Source organism: Plenodomus lingam (genome assembly GCF_022343315.1).
Source record: "Plenodomus lingam strain CAN1 chromosome Unknown contig_3, whole genome shotgun sequence".
NCBI lineage: Eukaryota > Fungi > Ascomycota > Dothideomycetes > Pleosporales > Leptosphaeriaceae > Plenodomus > Plenodomus lingam.
The window spans coordinates 2,277,854-2,294,671 of record NW_027093944.1 but is presented as its reverse complement, the minus strand read 5'-3'; the positions used below and the strand labels follow the sequence as shown (position 1 = coordinate 2,294,671).

The 16,818-nt window shown below is 46.6% G+C and overlaps 6 protein-coding genes across 6 annotated transcripts; 2 read left to right on the top strand and 4 right to left on the bottom strand.

The window, feature by feature from the left end:
* Positions 1-3,967: 3,967 nt before the first annotated feature.
* On the bottom strand, positions 3,968-5,638 carry ATG8 (ubiquitin-like protein atg8). Its single transcript, XM_066097865.1, has 3 exons — positions 5,294-5,638; positions 5,003-5,235; positions 3,968-4,946 (listed from the first exon to the last, which is right to left on the bottom strand). Exons 1-3 carry the CDS (start codon positions 5,381-5,383, stop codon positions 4,910-4,912), a joined length of 360 nt encoding a protein of 119 aa, XP_065952362.1. The 5' UTR covers positions 5,384-5,638; the 3' UTR covers positions 3,968-4,909.
* A 57-nt stretch (positions 5,639-5,695) lies between these two features.
* On the top strand, positions 5,696-9,047 carry IAQ61_008134 (uncharacterized protein; the record flags this gene model as incomplete). The annotated part of the gene is made up of 5 exons (XM_066097864.1): positions 5,696-5,887; positions 6,127-6,242; positions 6,281-6,293; positions 6,536-6,838; positions 6,888-9,047. Coding segments are annotated over 5 exons (1,644 nt in total), but the record flags the coding sequence as incomplete, so codon positions are not given.
* A 2,275-nt stretch (positions 9,048-11,322) lies between these two features.
* IAQ61_008133 (uncharacterized protein) lies at positions 11,323-12,156 on the bottom strand (the record flags this gene model as incomplete). The annotated part of the gene is made up of 1 exon (XM_066097863.1): positions 11,323-12,156. One exon carries the CDS (start codon positions 12,154-12,156, stop codon positions 11,323-11,325), a length of 834 nt encoding a protein of 277 aa, XP_065952360.1.
* A 423-nt stretch (positions 12,157-12,579) lies between these two features.
* IAQ61_008132 (uncharacterized protein) lies at positions 12,580-14,672 on the bottom strand. Its single transcript, XM_003840352.2, has 2 exons — positions 13,757-14,672; positions 12,580-13,699 (listed from the first exon to the last, which is right to left on the bottom strand). Exons 1-2 carry the CDS (start codon positions 14,384-14,386, stop codon positions 12,863-12,865), a joined length of 1,467 nt encoding a protein of 488 aa, XP_003840400.1. The 5' UTR covers positions 14,387-14,672; the 3' UTR covers positions 12,580-12,862.
* On the bottom strand, positions 14,673-15,877 carry IAQ61_008131 (uncharacterized protein). Its single transcript, XM_066097862.1, has 2 exons — positions 15,508-15,877; positions 14,673-15,440 (listed from the first exon to the last, which is right to left on the bottom strand). The coding sequence occupies exons 1-2, from the start codon at positions 15,677-15,679 to the stop codon at positions 15,115-15,117; spliced, it is 498 nt and encodes a 165-aa protein (XP_065952359.1). The 5' UTR covers positions 15,680-15,877; the 3' UTR covers positions 14,673-15,114.
* A 301-nt stretch (positions 15,878-16,178) lies between these two features.
* IAQ61_008130 (uncharacterized protein) lies at positions 16,179-16,778 on the top strand (the record flags this gene model as incomplete). Its single annotated transcript, XM_003840354.1, has 1 exon — positions 16,179-16,778. The coding sequence occupies one exon, from the start codon at positions 16,179-16,181 to the stop codon at positions 16,776-16,778; it is 600 nt and encodes a 199-aa protein (XP_003840402.1).
* Positions 16,779-16,818: the final 40 nt, after the last annotated feature.

The following is a 16,818-nucleotide window of genomic DNA, read 5'->3' as shown; positions in this document are numbered from 1 at the left end:
AGTAAATTATAGAATAGGCTTAACTATATATTAGCTATTAGAACTATAGCCTAATATCTACTACTAGGAAAAAATATTATTTTAGTTAGGTACTACTAGAGGTAGACTCTATATATCTATAAGGTCTTCTAACTAGGGAGATATTAAATCTTTCTAGTAGTCCTGCTTTATATTCTATAGTTAAGCTATAGTTAAGCTAGATAAAGAAGTATAGTAGGTATATTACAACCTATTCCTAATATATTCCTAATATATTCTAGGCGTTAATTATCTATAAGGGTAAGGATCTCTATTTAAAATCCTATATAAAGTTACCTTCTAAGTAATTATACTAATAGATATAGTAGTAATACCTTTTTTTACTATTATTTCTTTTAGTATATATATATATATACCTCCTCCTCCCTTAATACTATCTAATAGTAATATTAAGGAAGTAGTAAAGGTGTTATAGCCTATACTTACTCTATAGCTTATATAATATAAGTTATTTATAACCTATTATAAATATATTCCTAACTTATTATAGCCTAGTTCCTAAACTTAACCTAGCTCTAAACCTATCTCTAACTTAAAGGTTTCTATTCTATTAAAGAAATATATATTAGCTTTGCAAATAAAGATAAAATCTTACGTATTATAAAGCGTAAAAAGCTTCTATAGTTCCTATTTAAGAGTAGCCTTAGAGGAGTATACTATAAGTAAAGGATAAAGTATTAGGATCCTAAAACTATATATAGTATAAGAGAATAGGTTTAAAACATATTACTAATATATTACTATAGGCGTATATATAGCAAATCTTTATATTAAGCTTAGGTAACTTAATTATTTACCTTTTTAAAGAGTAGGTATTAATTCTATTAGATTAAGATATATTCTAGATAGATATATTATATAAGAGGTTATATAGGGTATAGGTAGAGATTCTAATAGTAATCTTCTACCTATAGGAAAAGAAGCGTATATATTAAGAATAGGTTTATAACATATTTCTAATATATTATAGTTATTATACTTAGCTAAATTATTATAGATAAGGATATAACTAAGATATATTAAGTTACTATTACTAACTTCTTTTAGAAGTGTAAAGCACTTATAAAAAGATAAGTATTATAGAGGTATATTTACTTATAGGGATTCTATAGAACTACTATTAATATATATAATAAGTAGATAATAGGCAAGTTTTATAGCGCACCACAACCTGTTTATAATGTGTTTCTAACTTGTTTCTAGGACTTAGGCGCTATCTCTAGTTAATTAATCCCTATAAGCGTAACTAGCGCTAGTAACTTTAATCTTGTATAAGATTTTGTTAAGTACATCTATAAAGAAGTATTTATAAAGCATGTAAAAGAGAGCTAGATAATTAGATAATAATAAAGCAAGTCTTGCTATATCTAACTTAACTAGATATGTCTTAGTCCTAATAAGAAATAAAAGAGCACGCTTAAAAGCCTAAAGCTAGAGGGCAAGTAGTAGAGTGGTATTAGAAAGAAGTTTACTAGCCCCTTTTCTATCTTCTCTACTACTAGGCTCTTCTCCTCTACTAATAGTAACCTAAAGGTATGCTTTGCGAAACACGTTTATAATATATTCCTAACTTATTATTAGTCTATAACTATAAACTTTATAATAAAAGGCTCTTTTTAGTAATTAGGCTCTAAAGGAGAGAAAAGAAAAGCTAGAGGTAGATAAGGAAGAACTTATATAGAAAAAGGCACTATTTAAATTATAAAAGGTATAGTTTAAACTTAAGAAAGAGATAGCTACTTTTTATATAAGGTAGGGTTAGTTTATAAATATAGTAACTAGTTCCTAACTAGTTCTTAATATATTCTAGTCTATTATATAAGTATATATAAGTAGATAAATATATATTCTTTCTTCTTCTCTTTCTTCTTCTTTCTTCTTATACTCTACAAGAACTTTTTATATTTAAGAGTTTAATACTATTTTACTATCTATCTTTCTTAATATTATTAGATATAACTAATTAATATAGTCTATAAAGATCTTTTAAAGTTAGTATATAATAGAATATATTAGGAATATGTTATAAACTTATTCTAATACTAAGTAGGATTTATACTAGTAATATATTAAGCTTAAGTTACTTCTATCTAATACTAGGGTATTCTCTCCTATAATATCCTACCTAAATAATAGGTGTATAGTATTTCCTAGCGAGCTTTTCTACTAGGCTATTTAGGCTAGATTAGGGGTATAAGAACTTTATAGAATATATATATATATAAGTTAGAATATATTTATAATATATTAATAACTATTTTAGTATTACTTCTCTAATAGAGGTAATCTTATCTACTACCTTAAGAGGTATTATCCTAAGGTTTAAATAGCCCTAGTAAACTATAGTAGAATTATAATATAAGGTATTATAGAAGCAAGGATCTTCTATAGGAGCTTAATAGTAAATGCTTAAGAATATGTTCTAAACACGTTAATAATACGTTCTCTACTAGTAGAGTAAACTATACTAAGTGCCTCCTTTAAGGTTTAAGAACCCTCTAAGATAGCTAGTCTATAATAAGAAGTAGTAGCTAGAGTAGAGGCTAAAGAGGAAGTAGAGAGTAAAGAAGAGGAGTAAATAGTTGCTCCCCTTTATACTATAAATAATATTTAGTAAAAGTAGTAAAAAGGAGATATAAGTCTAGTCTCTTAAAATATATTTAGAATATATTAATAATATATTATAGCTAGACACCTATAAATACTAGATTCTTCTTTAATCTAAGGGACTACTAAAGCTTTATAATACCTATAAAAGTAAAAAGAAAAAGTTATATAGTATTAAAGGACCCTATAAAAGTAAATAGTATTTTACTTTTAGTAGATAGAAAAAAAAAGAGAAGAGTAAAGAGTTTATTTTAGTAATTACTACTACCCCTTTAGGTTATATACTATTATATATTATTTATTAGAACTTATTCTTAATATATTCTTAATATGTTTCTACTTATTACTATTATTATCTCCCTCCCCCTCTCTAGTATCTTCTCTATCCTCCCTATCCTCCCTAGGCTCTATAAAAGTATACTACAAGTAGAACTAGGTAGTATTCTAGTAGGAATTAGTAAGGTCTATACTAGTATTAAAGTAATAGTCTTAAAATATATTAGGAATAGGTTAATAATATATTATAAATAACTTACTATAGCTAGGATAATTATAAGTATAGATAGTATAAGGAACCTAATAACCTTAAATTCTTAGTAGGGTAGATATAGTAATAAAGTTAAGCTATAATAAGTTAGTAACGTGTTTTTAATAGGTTCTTATAGGCTATACCTTATTACTATTATAGCTAGTATAAGTCTTCTTCTAAATTATATTTAGGAGGGTATTAGTATTTATAGGGGGGCCTATAGTAGCTGCTAGCTAGGCTTAGAGAACTTCTATAAAATATATTAGTAATAAGTTTTAAATATATTCTAAATAACTTATAGTAAGGAGTATTCTAATAATTATATATAACCTTTATATAGAAGTCTATATATATTAGTATAATAAGTTAAGAATAGGTTAATAATATATTTACTCTTTACCTTATAGACCTCTATTATAGAGGGCTAGCTAGTCTTCTTAACCCTACTAACCTTATAGTAGGCTATATTAAGCCTATAATCTTTTTTAGCATAGGTATATAGAGTGCCCCTAGTACCTAGAATAGCCTAAGAATATTAGAACCTATTTAGAATATATTTAGAACCTATTCTTACTCTATATAAGGTGCCCTTATTATTAATCTTAGTATAGTAGTAGCACTCTCTACTCTTTATCTTAACTACCCTATTAGGGCTAACTATAGGCTATACCCTAATATTATCTAGGATATAGCTAAGGGTAAGGTACTATTAATAGTACTTCTATAACCTATTAAGAATATATTCTAAATATATTTTAATCTACTTATATAGGATATAAGGGATACGTTAGTAATAGGTATAGTAGTAGTAGCTTATAGTATTACTAGTATAGAATATATTTAGAATAGGTTTAGAATATGTTATAAAATCTTATAGTATAATATTTAGTTAACCTTGCTTAGCTAGCTAGTAGAGCTTAGCATGGCCTAACCCTATACTAAATACAAGTTCACGCAGCGCTAATTCCATGGTTATATGAACTGCGCCCTCGGGATATGTTGTGTGGGGGGGAGGGGACTGCACGATAGAGGCGTATGCGAGTGCGATAAGCAGTGTGTGTATACTGGAATCTACCTAGCTTATATCTTATCAAGACGGATGGGACTTGCTATTCGGCCTTCGCTCTTTCTTTGATGCGTGTGGACTGGCTGGGGTCATGGGAAAGGGGTGGTCAGGTGCGCAGGAGGTGATGGCGTCATGGGACGCGGCCGGTGTGAGTCCGGAGGAGCCGAGGAGCCGCAGGGTAGGTTGGGCTTTGTCAGGCACAGTCGCATGTCTTGTTCACGAGGATGTGGTCGTCATGGCAAGGGGGGGGGGGGAATGTGGGGGACGAGTGTTGTCTGATGGTGGATAGGCTTGGTGGGTTGGAAGGGGGATGGAGAAGATGGTTGATCTGAGCAGAGCATGATTGTAGGATAGGGAATAGCTAGACCCAGGCATTTCCACCAGCCAGTAACTAGGTGTCTGTCATGTGTGATGCCTATACCATGGGAGGGGAATGAGGCCTTGGTGGGGCTATATAGGCGCTCTAGAGAGTACTGGCTACAGAAGGTGCACGGTGGGACAATCCATCTCTCTCCCTCTCTTTCATCGCAAGCCTTGTCCTGTCCTAGTCCTGTGTCGTGGTAGTGGCGATGGTGCAAAAAGAAACCCAAGAAATCCGAAAAAACGCCCCGAGTTCACCATAGCCTCGCTGACCGAAGAGATAAGAGGAGGGGAGAAGAGGGTCCGCTCTAGATGGCCTCGCCAAATGTGTTCTCGCCCGAGTAGCTGTCGTATGTCAGTACGTCATCTTGCGCAAACGTGGTCGAGGTAGAGCAACGTACGTGATGTATAGGAAACCATCCTCGTCCTTGTGCTCCTCGTATATTGAGCTCATCAGCGCCGCCGTCGGTGGCAGGACCTCATCGACGAAGATGAAGATGGCCTTTTCGGGCGAGAGCTTGATGCGCTTGCGGATCACGTAGACGAACTGGCCGACGGTGAGGTCTGCTGGGACCAGGTACTTCTTCTTGTCGATGGTTGCGATATCCGACTTCTCGACCTTCTCGCAAATAACCTGGGTTGGATTAGTGGCCATGCTGGTGCGCAGGTGGGAAAGAATGGGGCAGACGTACGGGAATGCGGTCGTTGTACTTCTGGCGAATGCGCTCCGCCTCGGCCTTGCGCTTCTCGAATGGGTGCTCGTCCTTGAACTTGGATCGCATCTTGGGGGTTTGTGTCGAGCGTGTGTGGGTGTGGGTGTGGGTGTGGGTGTGGATGTGGGTGTAGATTCAGTGGCCGTCACCGGGCAGGAGAAGGCGATTGTGGTGGTGGATTCAAGGTGGTGGCGAGGAGGGGTGTGGTTGTGCGTGTGTGCGTGTGTGCGTGCGTGCGTGCGTGCGTGCGTGCGTGTGTGTAGTGTAGTGTAGGAGTAGAGGGATGGAGGGCTGGCAGCGGTGAGGGAGAGCTTGGGGTTAAGCAGGCAGCAGGAGCGGGGGCCTTGAATGCGAATCAAGTCGCCGGTGCCAGCTGCTTAGCTAACGCGCGCCCATTTGCCAACAATGGAAACGATCACGCACACCACGACCACGATCACCACCACCACGACCATGACCACCACCATGGGGGCTGATGACTTGAAGGACTGTGCCAGCCCCAAGTTGCTCCTTCTGCCTGCTATGACTTGCACCGCCCTTGTCCCCCGTTGTGTGAACCGCGCTTTGAGGATGGTGTGCTTGTCTTTGGAGGTACCGGTACCGCCCCCCCCGCCCCCCCCCAAGTCACTTGTTCAGCTTGCCTGTGACCTCTGGACGTACTGACCCATCGCGACTCTCGGCCATGTAACAACAACCTCCACTCTCTTCATTGGCACCCAAACAACAGTCTATACACACCTCTCTCCCACGCGCGTCCAAACAGTGCCTTTTTGCTGCCGCCTTAGCGTGTTGGGCACTACTATACCGTATAGCTGCCGCCGGGCGTCGACAGTCTGCAGCACAGCAACGTGTCAGCCGTGTACGGTACGGTGCAGAGTCGTGGTGAGTTGGCGCAGAACTACTCCAACCACCATGAGGATGCGTCGAGGTAGGTGCCTTCTGACTTCTGAATGCCATTGTACCTAGGTCTCATCTGAAAGTATGCACGCCTCAGCATGTCCTTTCATGTGGCCCCCACCGTGCCAGTTTGAGGTTTGAGGTGTTTGCATCCACGGTAATGCAGGTACCGCCAAGTACCTACAAACTACCGAGGACCTCCGACTTCTGAACGATGATGCTCCCACCATGGTGTGATGCCACACAACTTTTCCTACCCTTCATCTTTCCACCCCAAAAGTCTCCCAATATAAACCCCATCGCCCTCCTTTCCTCTTCCCCAAGGATCGGTCAGCCCTTCACGGCCGTATAGCGCACCAATCACCCATCATGCCGTCGTTACGACCCTTAGCCCGCCTCCACAGCGCTTGTGAGCTTCCCCACAGTTATGCACAGCGCCAGCCATTGCGCCCACACTTTGCCCGTACTCGCAGGATACACACATCGCCAATAGGTAGGGCAGACTTGCCAGGGCCCAAGAAACCAGTAGATCCATTGGAGGAATGGCGGAATCCAAAACCAAGCAAATGGCCAAACAGGATACGACTGCTCATGCTGCCCTTCATAGGGGCCTTGATGTATTCAATGGTACCACAACTCACTTCTAGCGGCAACTTCCATGGCTGACTGTGCCCAGTGGACAGATGAGACGCTCAAGACCGAAGGCCCGACCATCGCTGAGAAAGACGCACTCCTCAAACGCGAGAACGGCGTAAACGAAGAATCACCCATGCGCCTACGCATGGAACAATTTATCAAGCAGCACCAAAAGCAAATTGTAGCCGAGCTCGAAACCGTGGACGGCTCAAAGTTCAAGATCGACACATGGCAGCGACCCGAGGGCGGAGGTGGCATAACCTGTGTCTTACAAGACGGCAATGTATTCGAAAAGGGTGGGGTCAACACATCCGTCGTATATGGCACCCTGCCTCGCCCCGCCATCCAGAAGATGCGCGTCAATCACAAAGCACTCGACCCCACGGTCGAATCGCTCCAATTCTTCGCCGCAGGCATCTCCATGGTACTCCACCCGCACAACCCCAACGCTCCGACCGTCCACCTAAACTACCGATACTTTGAGACGGCCGACGAGTTTGGAAACACCAATGCGTGGTGGTACGGCGGCGGCTGCGACCTGACCCCCTCCTACCTCTACGACGAAGACGCCATCCACTTCCACCAGACCATCAAATCCGCCTGCGAAAAGCACGACAAAGCCTACTACCCACGCTTCAAAAAGTGGTGCGACGAATACTTCAACAACAAGCACCGCGGCGAAACCCGCGGCGTCGGCGGCATCTTCTTCGACGACCTCGACGAAACCGAGCGCGACCAGGAACAACTCTTCTCCTTTGTCCAGGACTGCCTCTCCGCCTTCCTCCCTTCCTACATGCCCATCATCAACAAGCGCAAGGATATGCCCTTTACCGAGGCCATGAAACTGTGGCAGCAGATTCGCAGGGGCCGCTATGTCGAGTTCAATCTCGTGCATGATCGCGGCACCGCCTTTGGACTGAATACGCCGGGCGCGCGCGTGGAGAGCATACTGATGAGTTTGCCGCTCACGGCGCGCTGGCAGTATATGCATGAGCCTGAGAAGGGGAGTCGAGAGGAAAGATTGATCGAGGTGTTGAAGAAGCCGAAGGAGTGGGTGTAGATGGGGAGTGGGGAGTGGGACGTGGAGGTGTGTGCAAGATGGAAACCAACATTTTTCAAACGAGATGTTGAGCTGTATATACAGACCAGAGACCTTGGTCGTCTGAGATGGAAATCCACCGCCCTTTCTGTTCTCCATGCCTCATCGGCTTTGGCGGGGAAGTGTTCCAATGCTTCCTCTTCTTTCCTCCTTGTTCTCTTCCCTGTCACAATTCTCCCTCTTCTCCCTCTGCTCTCTCACCTATCACTCTCCCATCTCCCCCTGATCCCCTCCAACACCTCCCATCCCCATCCCCATCCCATACACAGTACAACTACTCTATCAACTCAAACACCACAATCCACAATCCCCAACACTCTAAACCTCCTCTACATTCACCCGCCATCTCAAACACGCCTTGCAGATTTTTGGCTTCATGTTTCCTGTACTATGCTATGCTATACATGAATGAACTGACAGCGATGTACTCTAGCCTCTTCTTCCTCCCGTTGAGAGAGTGAAGAGGGAAGATCGGAAGAGCAAAACTGCAAAACGGCAAGCAAAAAGAAGCAAGAATTCTCCCCCAACCCGCGCCCTACGGTGGCTGTAGAAGCACAAGCCGGGATGGCACTCACGCCCCCCGAGTCGCTTCTATGGATCTCGTGCATGATGCACTTTTACCACAGATCTGTTTGATGGGGGGTTTGGGGCGGTTGGGGTATATTTACTTTTAGACCAGATGTCCATGGTTTGGAAACATGGATATGGGAAGCCAGACAAGCCCCTCATATACTCGTTCCTTTCCTTTTTCAGACTAGGAAGTAGCAACACAGTCCAGATGTGGTAGTAGTTCAAGTAGGATTCAGTAGATGAGTTTCATCGGTCCTCACTCTGAGATTGATTTCAGATCAGTTTTGTGTGTTTGGAAGATGTGGAGAAGAATATGGCGATTTATATAGAGAGTACACTGTACAAAGGGGGCATCAAGCAAAATCACATGTATCAAATGCTCAGTCTTTTGTTTTACAACGTTGCGTTGGCGTCACGCAAAGACATCATTTTTGAATCCTTGATTCCACCGGCCTCAATTTATGGACAAGTTCCTGCACATTGCAATCCCGTTGTAGCAACAATGGACAAGACTTTTGTAGTACTAGGCAAGAAATCCACAATTTTCCAAACTATTACGGCAAGAAATGTGGGCATGATCGAGCGCCTCTAGTGAAGCCATCAATATCTGGGAACTCGATTTTGAAACCTTGGAATGGAAAAACACGGCGCGCAAATGGTTGCTTTGTTTTAGTACTTTTGGTACTCGGGACCATGGCCTAGATGTTGGTAGGTTTGGATACCTGGGTCGGGGGAAAGACGTGCGGGATGTTGATGTGGGCTAGATGGAACCTGTACACTGTGTAGGAGAACAAGGGCGCGTTATCCATGTTGCAGAACAGCGCCTGGGGAAAAGCCATTGGATGGGGATACATGATTGTTTGGATCCGCCTATGGTGGTGGCAACGGGGTCCAGACGTTACTGTTTTGGCATTTCTTTCCTGTAGACGTACCTCTTCGTGTATCCTGCAATATTTTCAGATTCCAGATCAAGATTCCAGATCATAATGTAACTCCGGGTAAATTTGGAGGCCAGGTCATTGTATATTCCCCAATCCTTTTGGAAATACAGACGCCTGATCATCGAACAAGACAGCAAACAAGTGAGTAGCAGATTAAATAAAGAAGAGGTAGAGGAAATCGCCAGTGGCGGTAGTGGCAGTCACCGCCATGGGTATGGTAAGTGCCATGGGTGATCTAGAAAGAACATGGTATACCCCAAACCTTCTCAATACTGCTGCGATAAGGGCACAGGATTTCCGCAACGACTAAGCGAGAACTGTATCGTACAGCGAGTGGACAGACATGTGAGTTGAGGAACTGGCATTATCATCTCGACTCAAGCAAAACAATAAATGCGTTGACAGTTGGTTTTCGTTCCCAGGGAGAAGCACAACCGCCCAATTTATGCCTCACCAGAGTTTTTGTAATAAGTGTTAGCCCCGCTGTGGGAATATGCACGGGAGCTTAGAGTGAGTGGAGAGGGCCTTTATAGTGAGCGTGGAGAAGGAGTGGCGTCATGTGATTGACGAGTGAACCAGTACGGTTACGCGAGCAAGGCCGGTGTACTATTCTGTGTTCTTTTTGGAAACCATGTGCTAGCACGAACAATCAGCACATAGGTATCTGGTTTTCCAATTTTTTTGGTGGCAAAAGGTCGAAGTAGTAACTCGGTGAGCTCTATCTGTCCATGCAAGGTTCTCAGTAGTTTTTACATTGTAAAAGCACGTGTCAAACCATAGGTGGGCACCACATAGCTCTCTCGAACATGTATCATGAGATACCAGCTTTATCGAAACGACCCAATCGATGTTCTCTCCCGCTGTAGGGAAAAGCATACAAGGACATTACAGTAACCGCTTTATAGATATGGTACGGTAGACGACGCCACGATGCCCAACCGCTTGAGATAAATTTTTCCGCTGGAAAAGAATCAAAGCAACGACATCATGGCAAGTGTGTTTCAAGGTAAACTTCACACATGTAGTTTTAGTTCCAGTTCAGCACTGCTAAAAGCACACTCAAACCACAGCCACTGGGGAGCATTGTTTGAGAAATACACAGCGCATTGATGCGCTCCGATCCAGTTTTTCCCCATTGTGCGAAGAAGCATGTAGGAAGATGTACGCAGAGTGAACGCGCGTTTAGGTAGACACTACTTCTCACGAGACGTCACGACGCAGAACATACCGGCAGTCCCCTTCTAGTTCTTTCTTCCCTTCCAAGAAGCATCAAAGCAGCGACACGGCGAGAAAGGCTTCCCGGTATAGACTCCACAAATAGTGGCGAGTAGGAACCAACACATGCATCCTGTACAGTCGTGATTTCAATCCCACAAAAATATCTTCTTGGAGACAGTCCCCTTGAACACATAAGTCTCGGACGCATTGATTTTGCGCCTGCTGTGGGAATCTCCTGCATTCTATTTCCACGGCAGAGTGAGTGCGCTTTATACCTTGTGGGGTAGATGTCAGGGGACGGCACATACGAGACATGGCCGCCTTAGCTAGCTTTTTCTTTTTGGCGGAAGAAGACTAGGCAATGGTACAGTTCACATGGGGATGTTTTGAGGTGGTTAGGAGTTGGCATGTTGATATTCGATGAATGTGTTGGATTCAGATGCACGATGGTGTATATTGGTACTTTGGTCTTCAGGCTGGCAGAGAACTATATATGTACACCTATCAACGTCCCAATTCCCGCTCTTCAGACTTCTTCATACCCTCGTACCGTCATACCTAAGCTCTTTAATCCCGCTCCAATCCCACATCTCCCAAAACCCTCACCCCCAACTCCCAACCCAACCCATCAAACCCCCCCTCCCTCCCTAAAACCCCACCCCACCCCTCTCCCCAACCTTCCTCCCCCCATACCCCCCCAACAACACCCCCGCCGCCGTCCCCAACCCAGGCAACAACGCATCTCCAATCAGCGACCCCGCCCCCGCACCCAGAAACATATCGCGATCTTTATGTTTTCTAGCGTGGATTTTATTTTCGTGGGGGTGGTGGTGGTGGTGGTGGCGGCGTTGGCTATGGGGATGATGTTTGCGGGAGGGGGAGTCGTGGGTGTGGGTTTGGGGTTTGGTGCTGGGGTCGGAGTGGTTGTGGTGACGGTGGCGGTGTTTGCGTGGGAGGGAGGATGTGTTGCTGTTGCTGTTGCTGTTGTTGTTGGAATCCTCGAGGTCGGAGCTAGCGGGTGAATCTGAGTCTGCGAAGCGGACGCGAGGAGGTGTGGGTTGGGAGTGGCTGCGGAAACGTTGGGGTTGAGCACTGAGGTAGCCAGGTTGTAGGTGTTGATGGGAGGGGTGTTGGGTGGGTGGTGTGGTTGGATAGAGGGTGGTGGTTTGGTGTCGGTTCTCTGCTGGGTAATGTTGCTGAGGAGGGTATTGCTGGGGTGTTTCGAGGGAGTATGGATGTTGTGGCGCGAATTGTTGGGGGTGAGAGGGTTGGGTTGGTTGTGGAGGGTAGGTAGAGTACATTGGAGGCGATGTTGGATAGATAGGCGGGTTATGTTGCGGGCTCGACGAGTAGGTTTGTGGAAGTGGTTGCTGGTGGTGAGGTTGTGGTTGCTGAGTCTGTGGATATGGATATGGATTTGGATATTGTTCTGATAATTCTTGTGCACCATGGGTGCCAAAATAGTATTCTTGCGCCGCCATCTCTTTCCAACTCTAGAGTACGTCCGAGCAGGTAATTGTATAGTTGGTAGGTGTTGTTGACGAAACAATGATTCTCAAAATCGTCAGCGATGCTTGAGTCTCTTCTGTTGCGAGCAGCACAAGTATGAATAGTCACACACGGCTTGGGTCACTATGACTTCAAGTATCACGTAGTGGCAATGTATAGCCAGTCGCGTAGCCCAAGACCTTGGCTAGAGTACACAATGTCCTATCACGGGTCTCGTGCAATAGTCACACCCCAAATGTAGTCAGAAGTGCGACGTCATTCTTGTGAACTGGTCGAGGATCTACCTCGGGGTCATTTAGGAGTGCATGACTAGGTCTCGGGGCACCCGGAGTGCTCGGCAAAGTATGTAAGCATGCAGATGTAGCCCCCCGGCTGCAAGACCATTGATCGATGGATAGATGCGGGACAAAGTTCTCTTCCTCACACCAGATACACAATACTCACACAACGAAGGGAGTAGAAGCCACGTTGAACCAAAGAAACCAGGTTAATTAATATTCCTAAGTGTATAAGTGTAGCGCCCGCAGGCGTTGGGTATCCTGATGAAGAAACTTGTACGTGTCCAAAGGTTTTGCAGACGTGATCCTGCGCCAAGAAGGATGCCTAAACGCCAACGCTCCAATGATGATGGAAGAGTAAGAGCTGCATCCTGTCCGAGAAGACCCTGCCAAAACATCATCATGACTTTGCCGTTTTACCCGTCGAAACTAACGGTATGTTGGTGGCCGAATTCGTCTCGGCATCGACCGGGCGTTCGTTCTGACCTCTCTTCATGGGGACGCCCTCGACTTTCTTGATGCGCACACCTTCGCGCCACATCATAATACCGGCAATGCCAGCTACGATGCAGCCAATGGCGACAAAAGTGCCCGTCGCCCATGACGGTCTTTCGATGCGATTGTAATTCCACATGTAGAAGCAGAGAACGACTTGGAAAAAGGTATTCGCCGCATTGTTCCAGAGAACAAAATCCATCTTCCAGCTCTTTGTGGGCGATGCGCGAATGCCCGTCGGAGGTGGATCGGGGATCTTGCTCGCAGGAATCGGCACAGCAGGGTTCTCAGAACTGACGAGGGTTGCATCCGCCTTCTCTGGCAGTTGATCGGAGCCTGGCAGACGGTACCAGCCACGATGTATTCCCGCAAGCCGTCGGATACCAATTTCCCTGCGCTTAGATCCGCCGATTCTCCACCAGCCCCACCAGTAGAGATCCCTGAAACGCCATGGGGCAAGCCCGAAGCCAGTGACACAAAAGAGAGCATTGAGGATTTGCGAATCGTACTCTACCCACTTCCTGCGGGGCGAGTTGATGTCGTCGCAAGTCGGGGTGCACATGGCCGGTGCAGCATTGCAGAGCAAAAGGAAGAGCATGCCACCCCAGGCGACCACGTTGAGACCATACAATGTAATCAGAAAGCCAGAGGGCGTTATGAACCACTTGCCGAAACTCTTGAGACCGATTATGAAAGATCGCGTCCAGGGTAATTTGGGTGGTGGAACGTAGCCATTGGCATACTATGCAATCGTTAGATGAAGGATGTAGGGCAAGGTGCTTGTTGAAGAGGGACTCACTCCTCCAGACAGCGTCCGTCCTATAGCTGCCGAGCCGTTTCGAGCAAGATGTGTTTCAGAATCTGAGCTCTGTTTGGCTGCAACTTGGTCGGGCACTGCTTTCTCGTGCGTGCCATCATGGCTTGTTGGTTGGCGAGCGTCCTCCTCGGTCAGGGCTGGGAATGGTTGTACGCCTCCCGCACTATTGTCGGATGCCATTCGTTTAGAACCATATGGTCGTGTCTCGCCCGGTGTCGATGCTGGCGTTCTTCTCTCTTCGCCTTGGCTCGTCCTCGAGCCGGCCCGTTTGCGTTGTTGTTCTTCGTTCCAGCCGTCGGAACCAAAAGAACCTCTGCGAATGTCTGCCAAGGATGGTGCTCTGGACGCCGTTTGGCCGGTGGCTGCCCACATGCCCGGTGGTGGTGATGCCTCCATGAGTTTTATACTCGCTGTACGTATTCTGCTGGAGACATTGGAAGAGCTGGTGTCAGACCTGTGGCGTGTTTTGGATTGCGTGGTAGCAGGGCTCGATGCATGCGGATTGTGTATTCCCTCTGGTTGCGGAAAGGGTACAGGGGTCGGAATGCTGCCATTGGAGTCATTTGGGCCAGCACCAGGACGTGAATCAGAGCCAGAATTTGAAGGGGCCATGATGTTGGTGGGTAGAGGAGGAGAGGATTGCCACCAGCAGCAAGGGACGCTTGTTTTGTACAAGAAAGCCCCTGCCTGCAGCTTTGCCTTGAGGCGTGCGCGACTGAACGTGTCAGCCAAGTGCTATGCAACTGGCTGTGGCGCTTCCCTTGGCTGGATCCTTGCTTTTGTGGTAGACTACCGCGATTGGGGGATGTGTGCTCGTCACTCGGGAATAAACTTGCTTTGCTGGCACTGGCAGCCAGACGATGAAACACAGGAGGCAAAGGCTATTGAAGGAGAAGCATGACACGGCGGCCATGCAGCGATAGACAGACGGCTGTCCTTTTATTTTGTTTTCTGGCCATGGGCTAGACCGAGAGGGCGAACGCCCATCCCCACACTCCCACTTCTCTCAACGCCACGCCCGAACGTCAAGCCACGCGCTAGTGACGCATCCTTTCTCCATGGACTGATACGGTATATGCATCGAGGAAATCAAGTCTTGGAACACAGAGTACAGTAAAGCAAATGCATTGCGCTGACGATGTTGTTGGCTAGTAGGGTAGGTACCGTGTATGTACCAAAGCGTGTCTACGTCATTCTGCCCTTGTCTTCACTCTCTGCAATCTGTGCCAAGGTTTGGGTCGTTCTAGCAAGACAGAGCAAAGTGTATTCAGTGAGTATTTGTGTATATTCGCTACCTGGCTAGACGCAAATCCTACCTGAAGTATTCGGCCCTACCAACCTCATAGAAGCGCACCTACTGCGCCGAGCAGGCCTAAGAAGAAGACAGCACCATCACCTTTCCGCGCCACAGCCGCATTGGTTGTCTGTTCTGGCAGTCCAGAGCCAGAGAGGGTCGGGCTCGGGACAGCAGTCATGTTGAGGGTTGCGGTTGCGGGAATGTCCAGTGAGCCAGTCGAGAGAGGTGTCTCTCCAGGCGGGAGGAAGGAGACGGCCGACTCGCTCGATCGCAGTGGGTTCGTGTAGATGACGGTAGGCTCCATTTCACCTGTAGAGATGGGCGTCTCCCCCTGCGGTATGGACATGACATCGCCATCACTTGTCGAGCCTGGTAGCAGTCAGCCTTGGTCTTGTTGTTTTTCCTTTACCGGGGGCACACGGGAGTCCTTGCGCACATGCTAGACAGGGCTCTTGGATGCAATCGCAATCGTTTGTCCACAAGTCGCTGGGAGGTTCCATGGGCGGAATGGCTGGCGTTGCAGTCGCGTTCATCGAGGTGACGACACTGGGGGGTGATTGCTGAGCCGAAACGGCGGTAGCCAGAAGGAGCAGAGCTGGGATGAGCATGGCGGGATCAAAGAGTTGAAATTTGAAGGATCGAAGGTGAAAGTACAATAGAACGAAACAATCAATCAAGGCGGCAGAAGGATGGGCGACGGGGGGGGGGGATGGCTGTTATACTCTACTCTACTCTGCTCTCCTCTACCCTACCCTACCCTACCCTCCCCTACCTACCGTCTCTGCACATCAGGCCCAATATCCTACTTACTTGGTACCAAGCCTCCGTCGTTCATGTTACGCTGGGTAGGGCCGCGTAGTTGTCTTCTTATGGCGCTCGGCGGCGCTCTTGTGACTGGGCGACCATTGCCTTTGCCCGAAGCCACCTTCCGCAACCGCGCATAGCTTCTTCCCCCACCAGACACCCCAACACCCAACACCCAACACCCCATACTACTACTACTACTACTACTACTACTACTACTACTAAGAGTACAGTCGGCTGCACTGCAACACCCTCGCACCACCCAGTCGCCCCCGCCTGCAATTCCTTCGCCCAGCCCACGCCATGACGTCTCTGGCCACAACCATCAACATGAAACCACTCGTCACTCCGGCGCCGATGCAAACTTTTGTGGCAGACGAGGCCGCAGCGTTCGCGGGCAGTTCGCACCTGCCGAATCAGACATCGCTCGCCCGTCAGATCCTGCACAACCTCCAGTTCCAGCATGACTGGTCCGATCTCGAGCTGCACACGCAATCCCCCGTCACCAATGCGCCCCTACCCCGCCCTCTGCTTTCTGGCTTGCCACCCCACCGTCTCTACGTCCACCCCGACGAGCAGGTCGAGCTGTTGAAGAAGGCAGACCGTGAGCGCAAGGCACGCGCGGCCGGGGAGCTGGCTGGCCTGGACGTCAACGCAGCGCCTGAGCGTGAATGGATCCTGCCCACCAGACTCAATGAGAAGTGGACGTTGCGCCGGTTGGCGGCTGTCTTTGATGGCATCAGCATGGTCCCGCCTCCAGCACGCTCGTCTGGCACAGAGCAGAACACCGCCTCGAACCCCTTTAGAACGACGAAGCGAGTGCTGTTGGGCACAGTAGACACGGACAGCACGGTTGTCTACTACATTATACACGACGGCGTGGTCAAGCCCCGCCAAAACTGAGTCCATTGCTCTCTTCATCTCACGCCTCTTCCCCAACTAG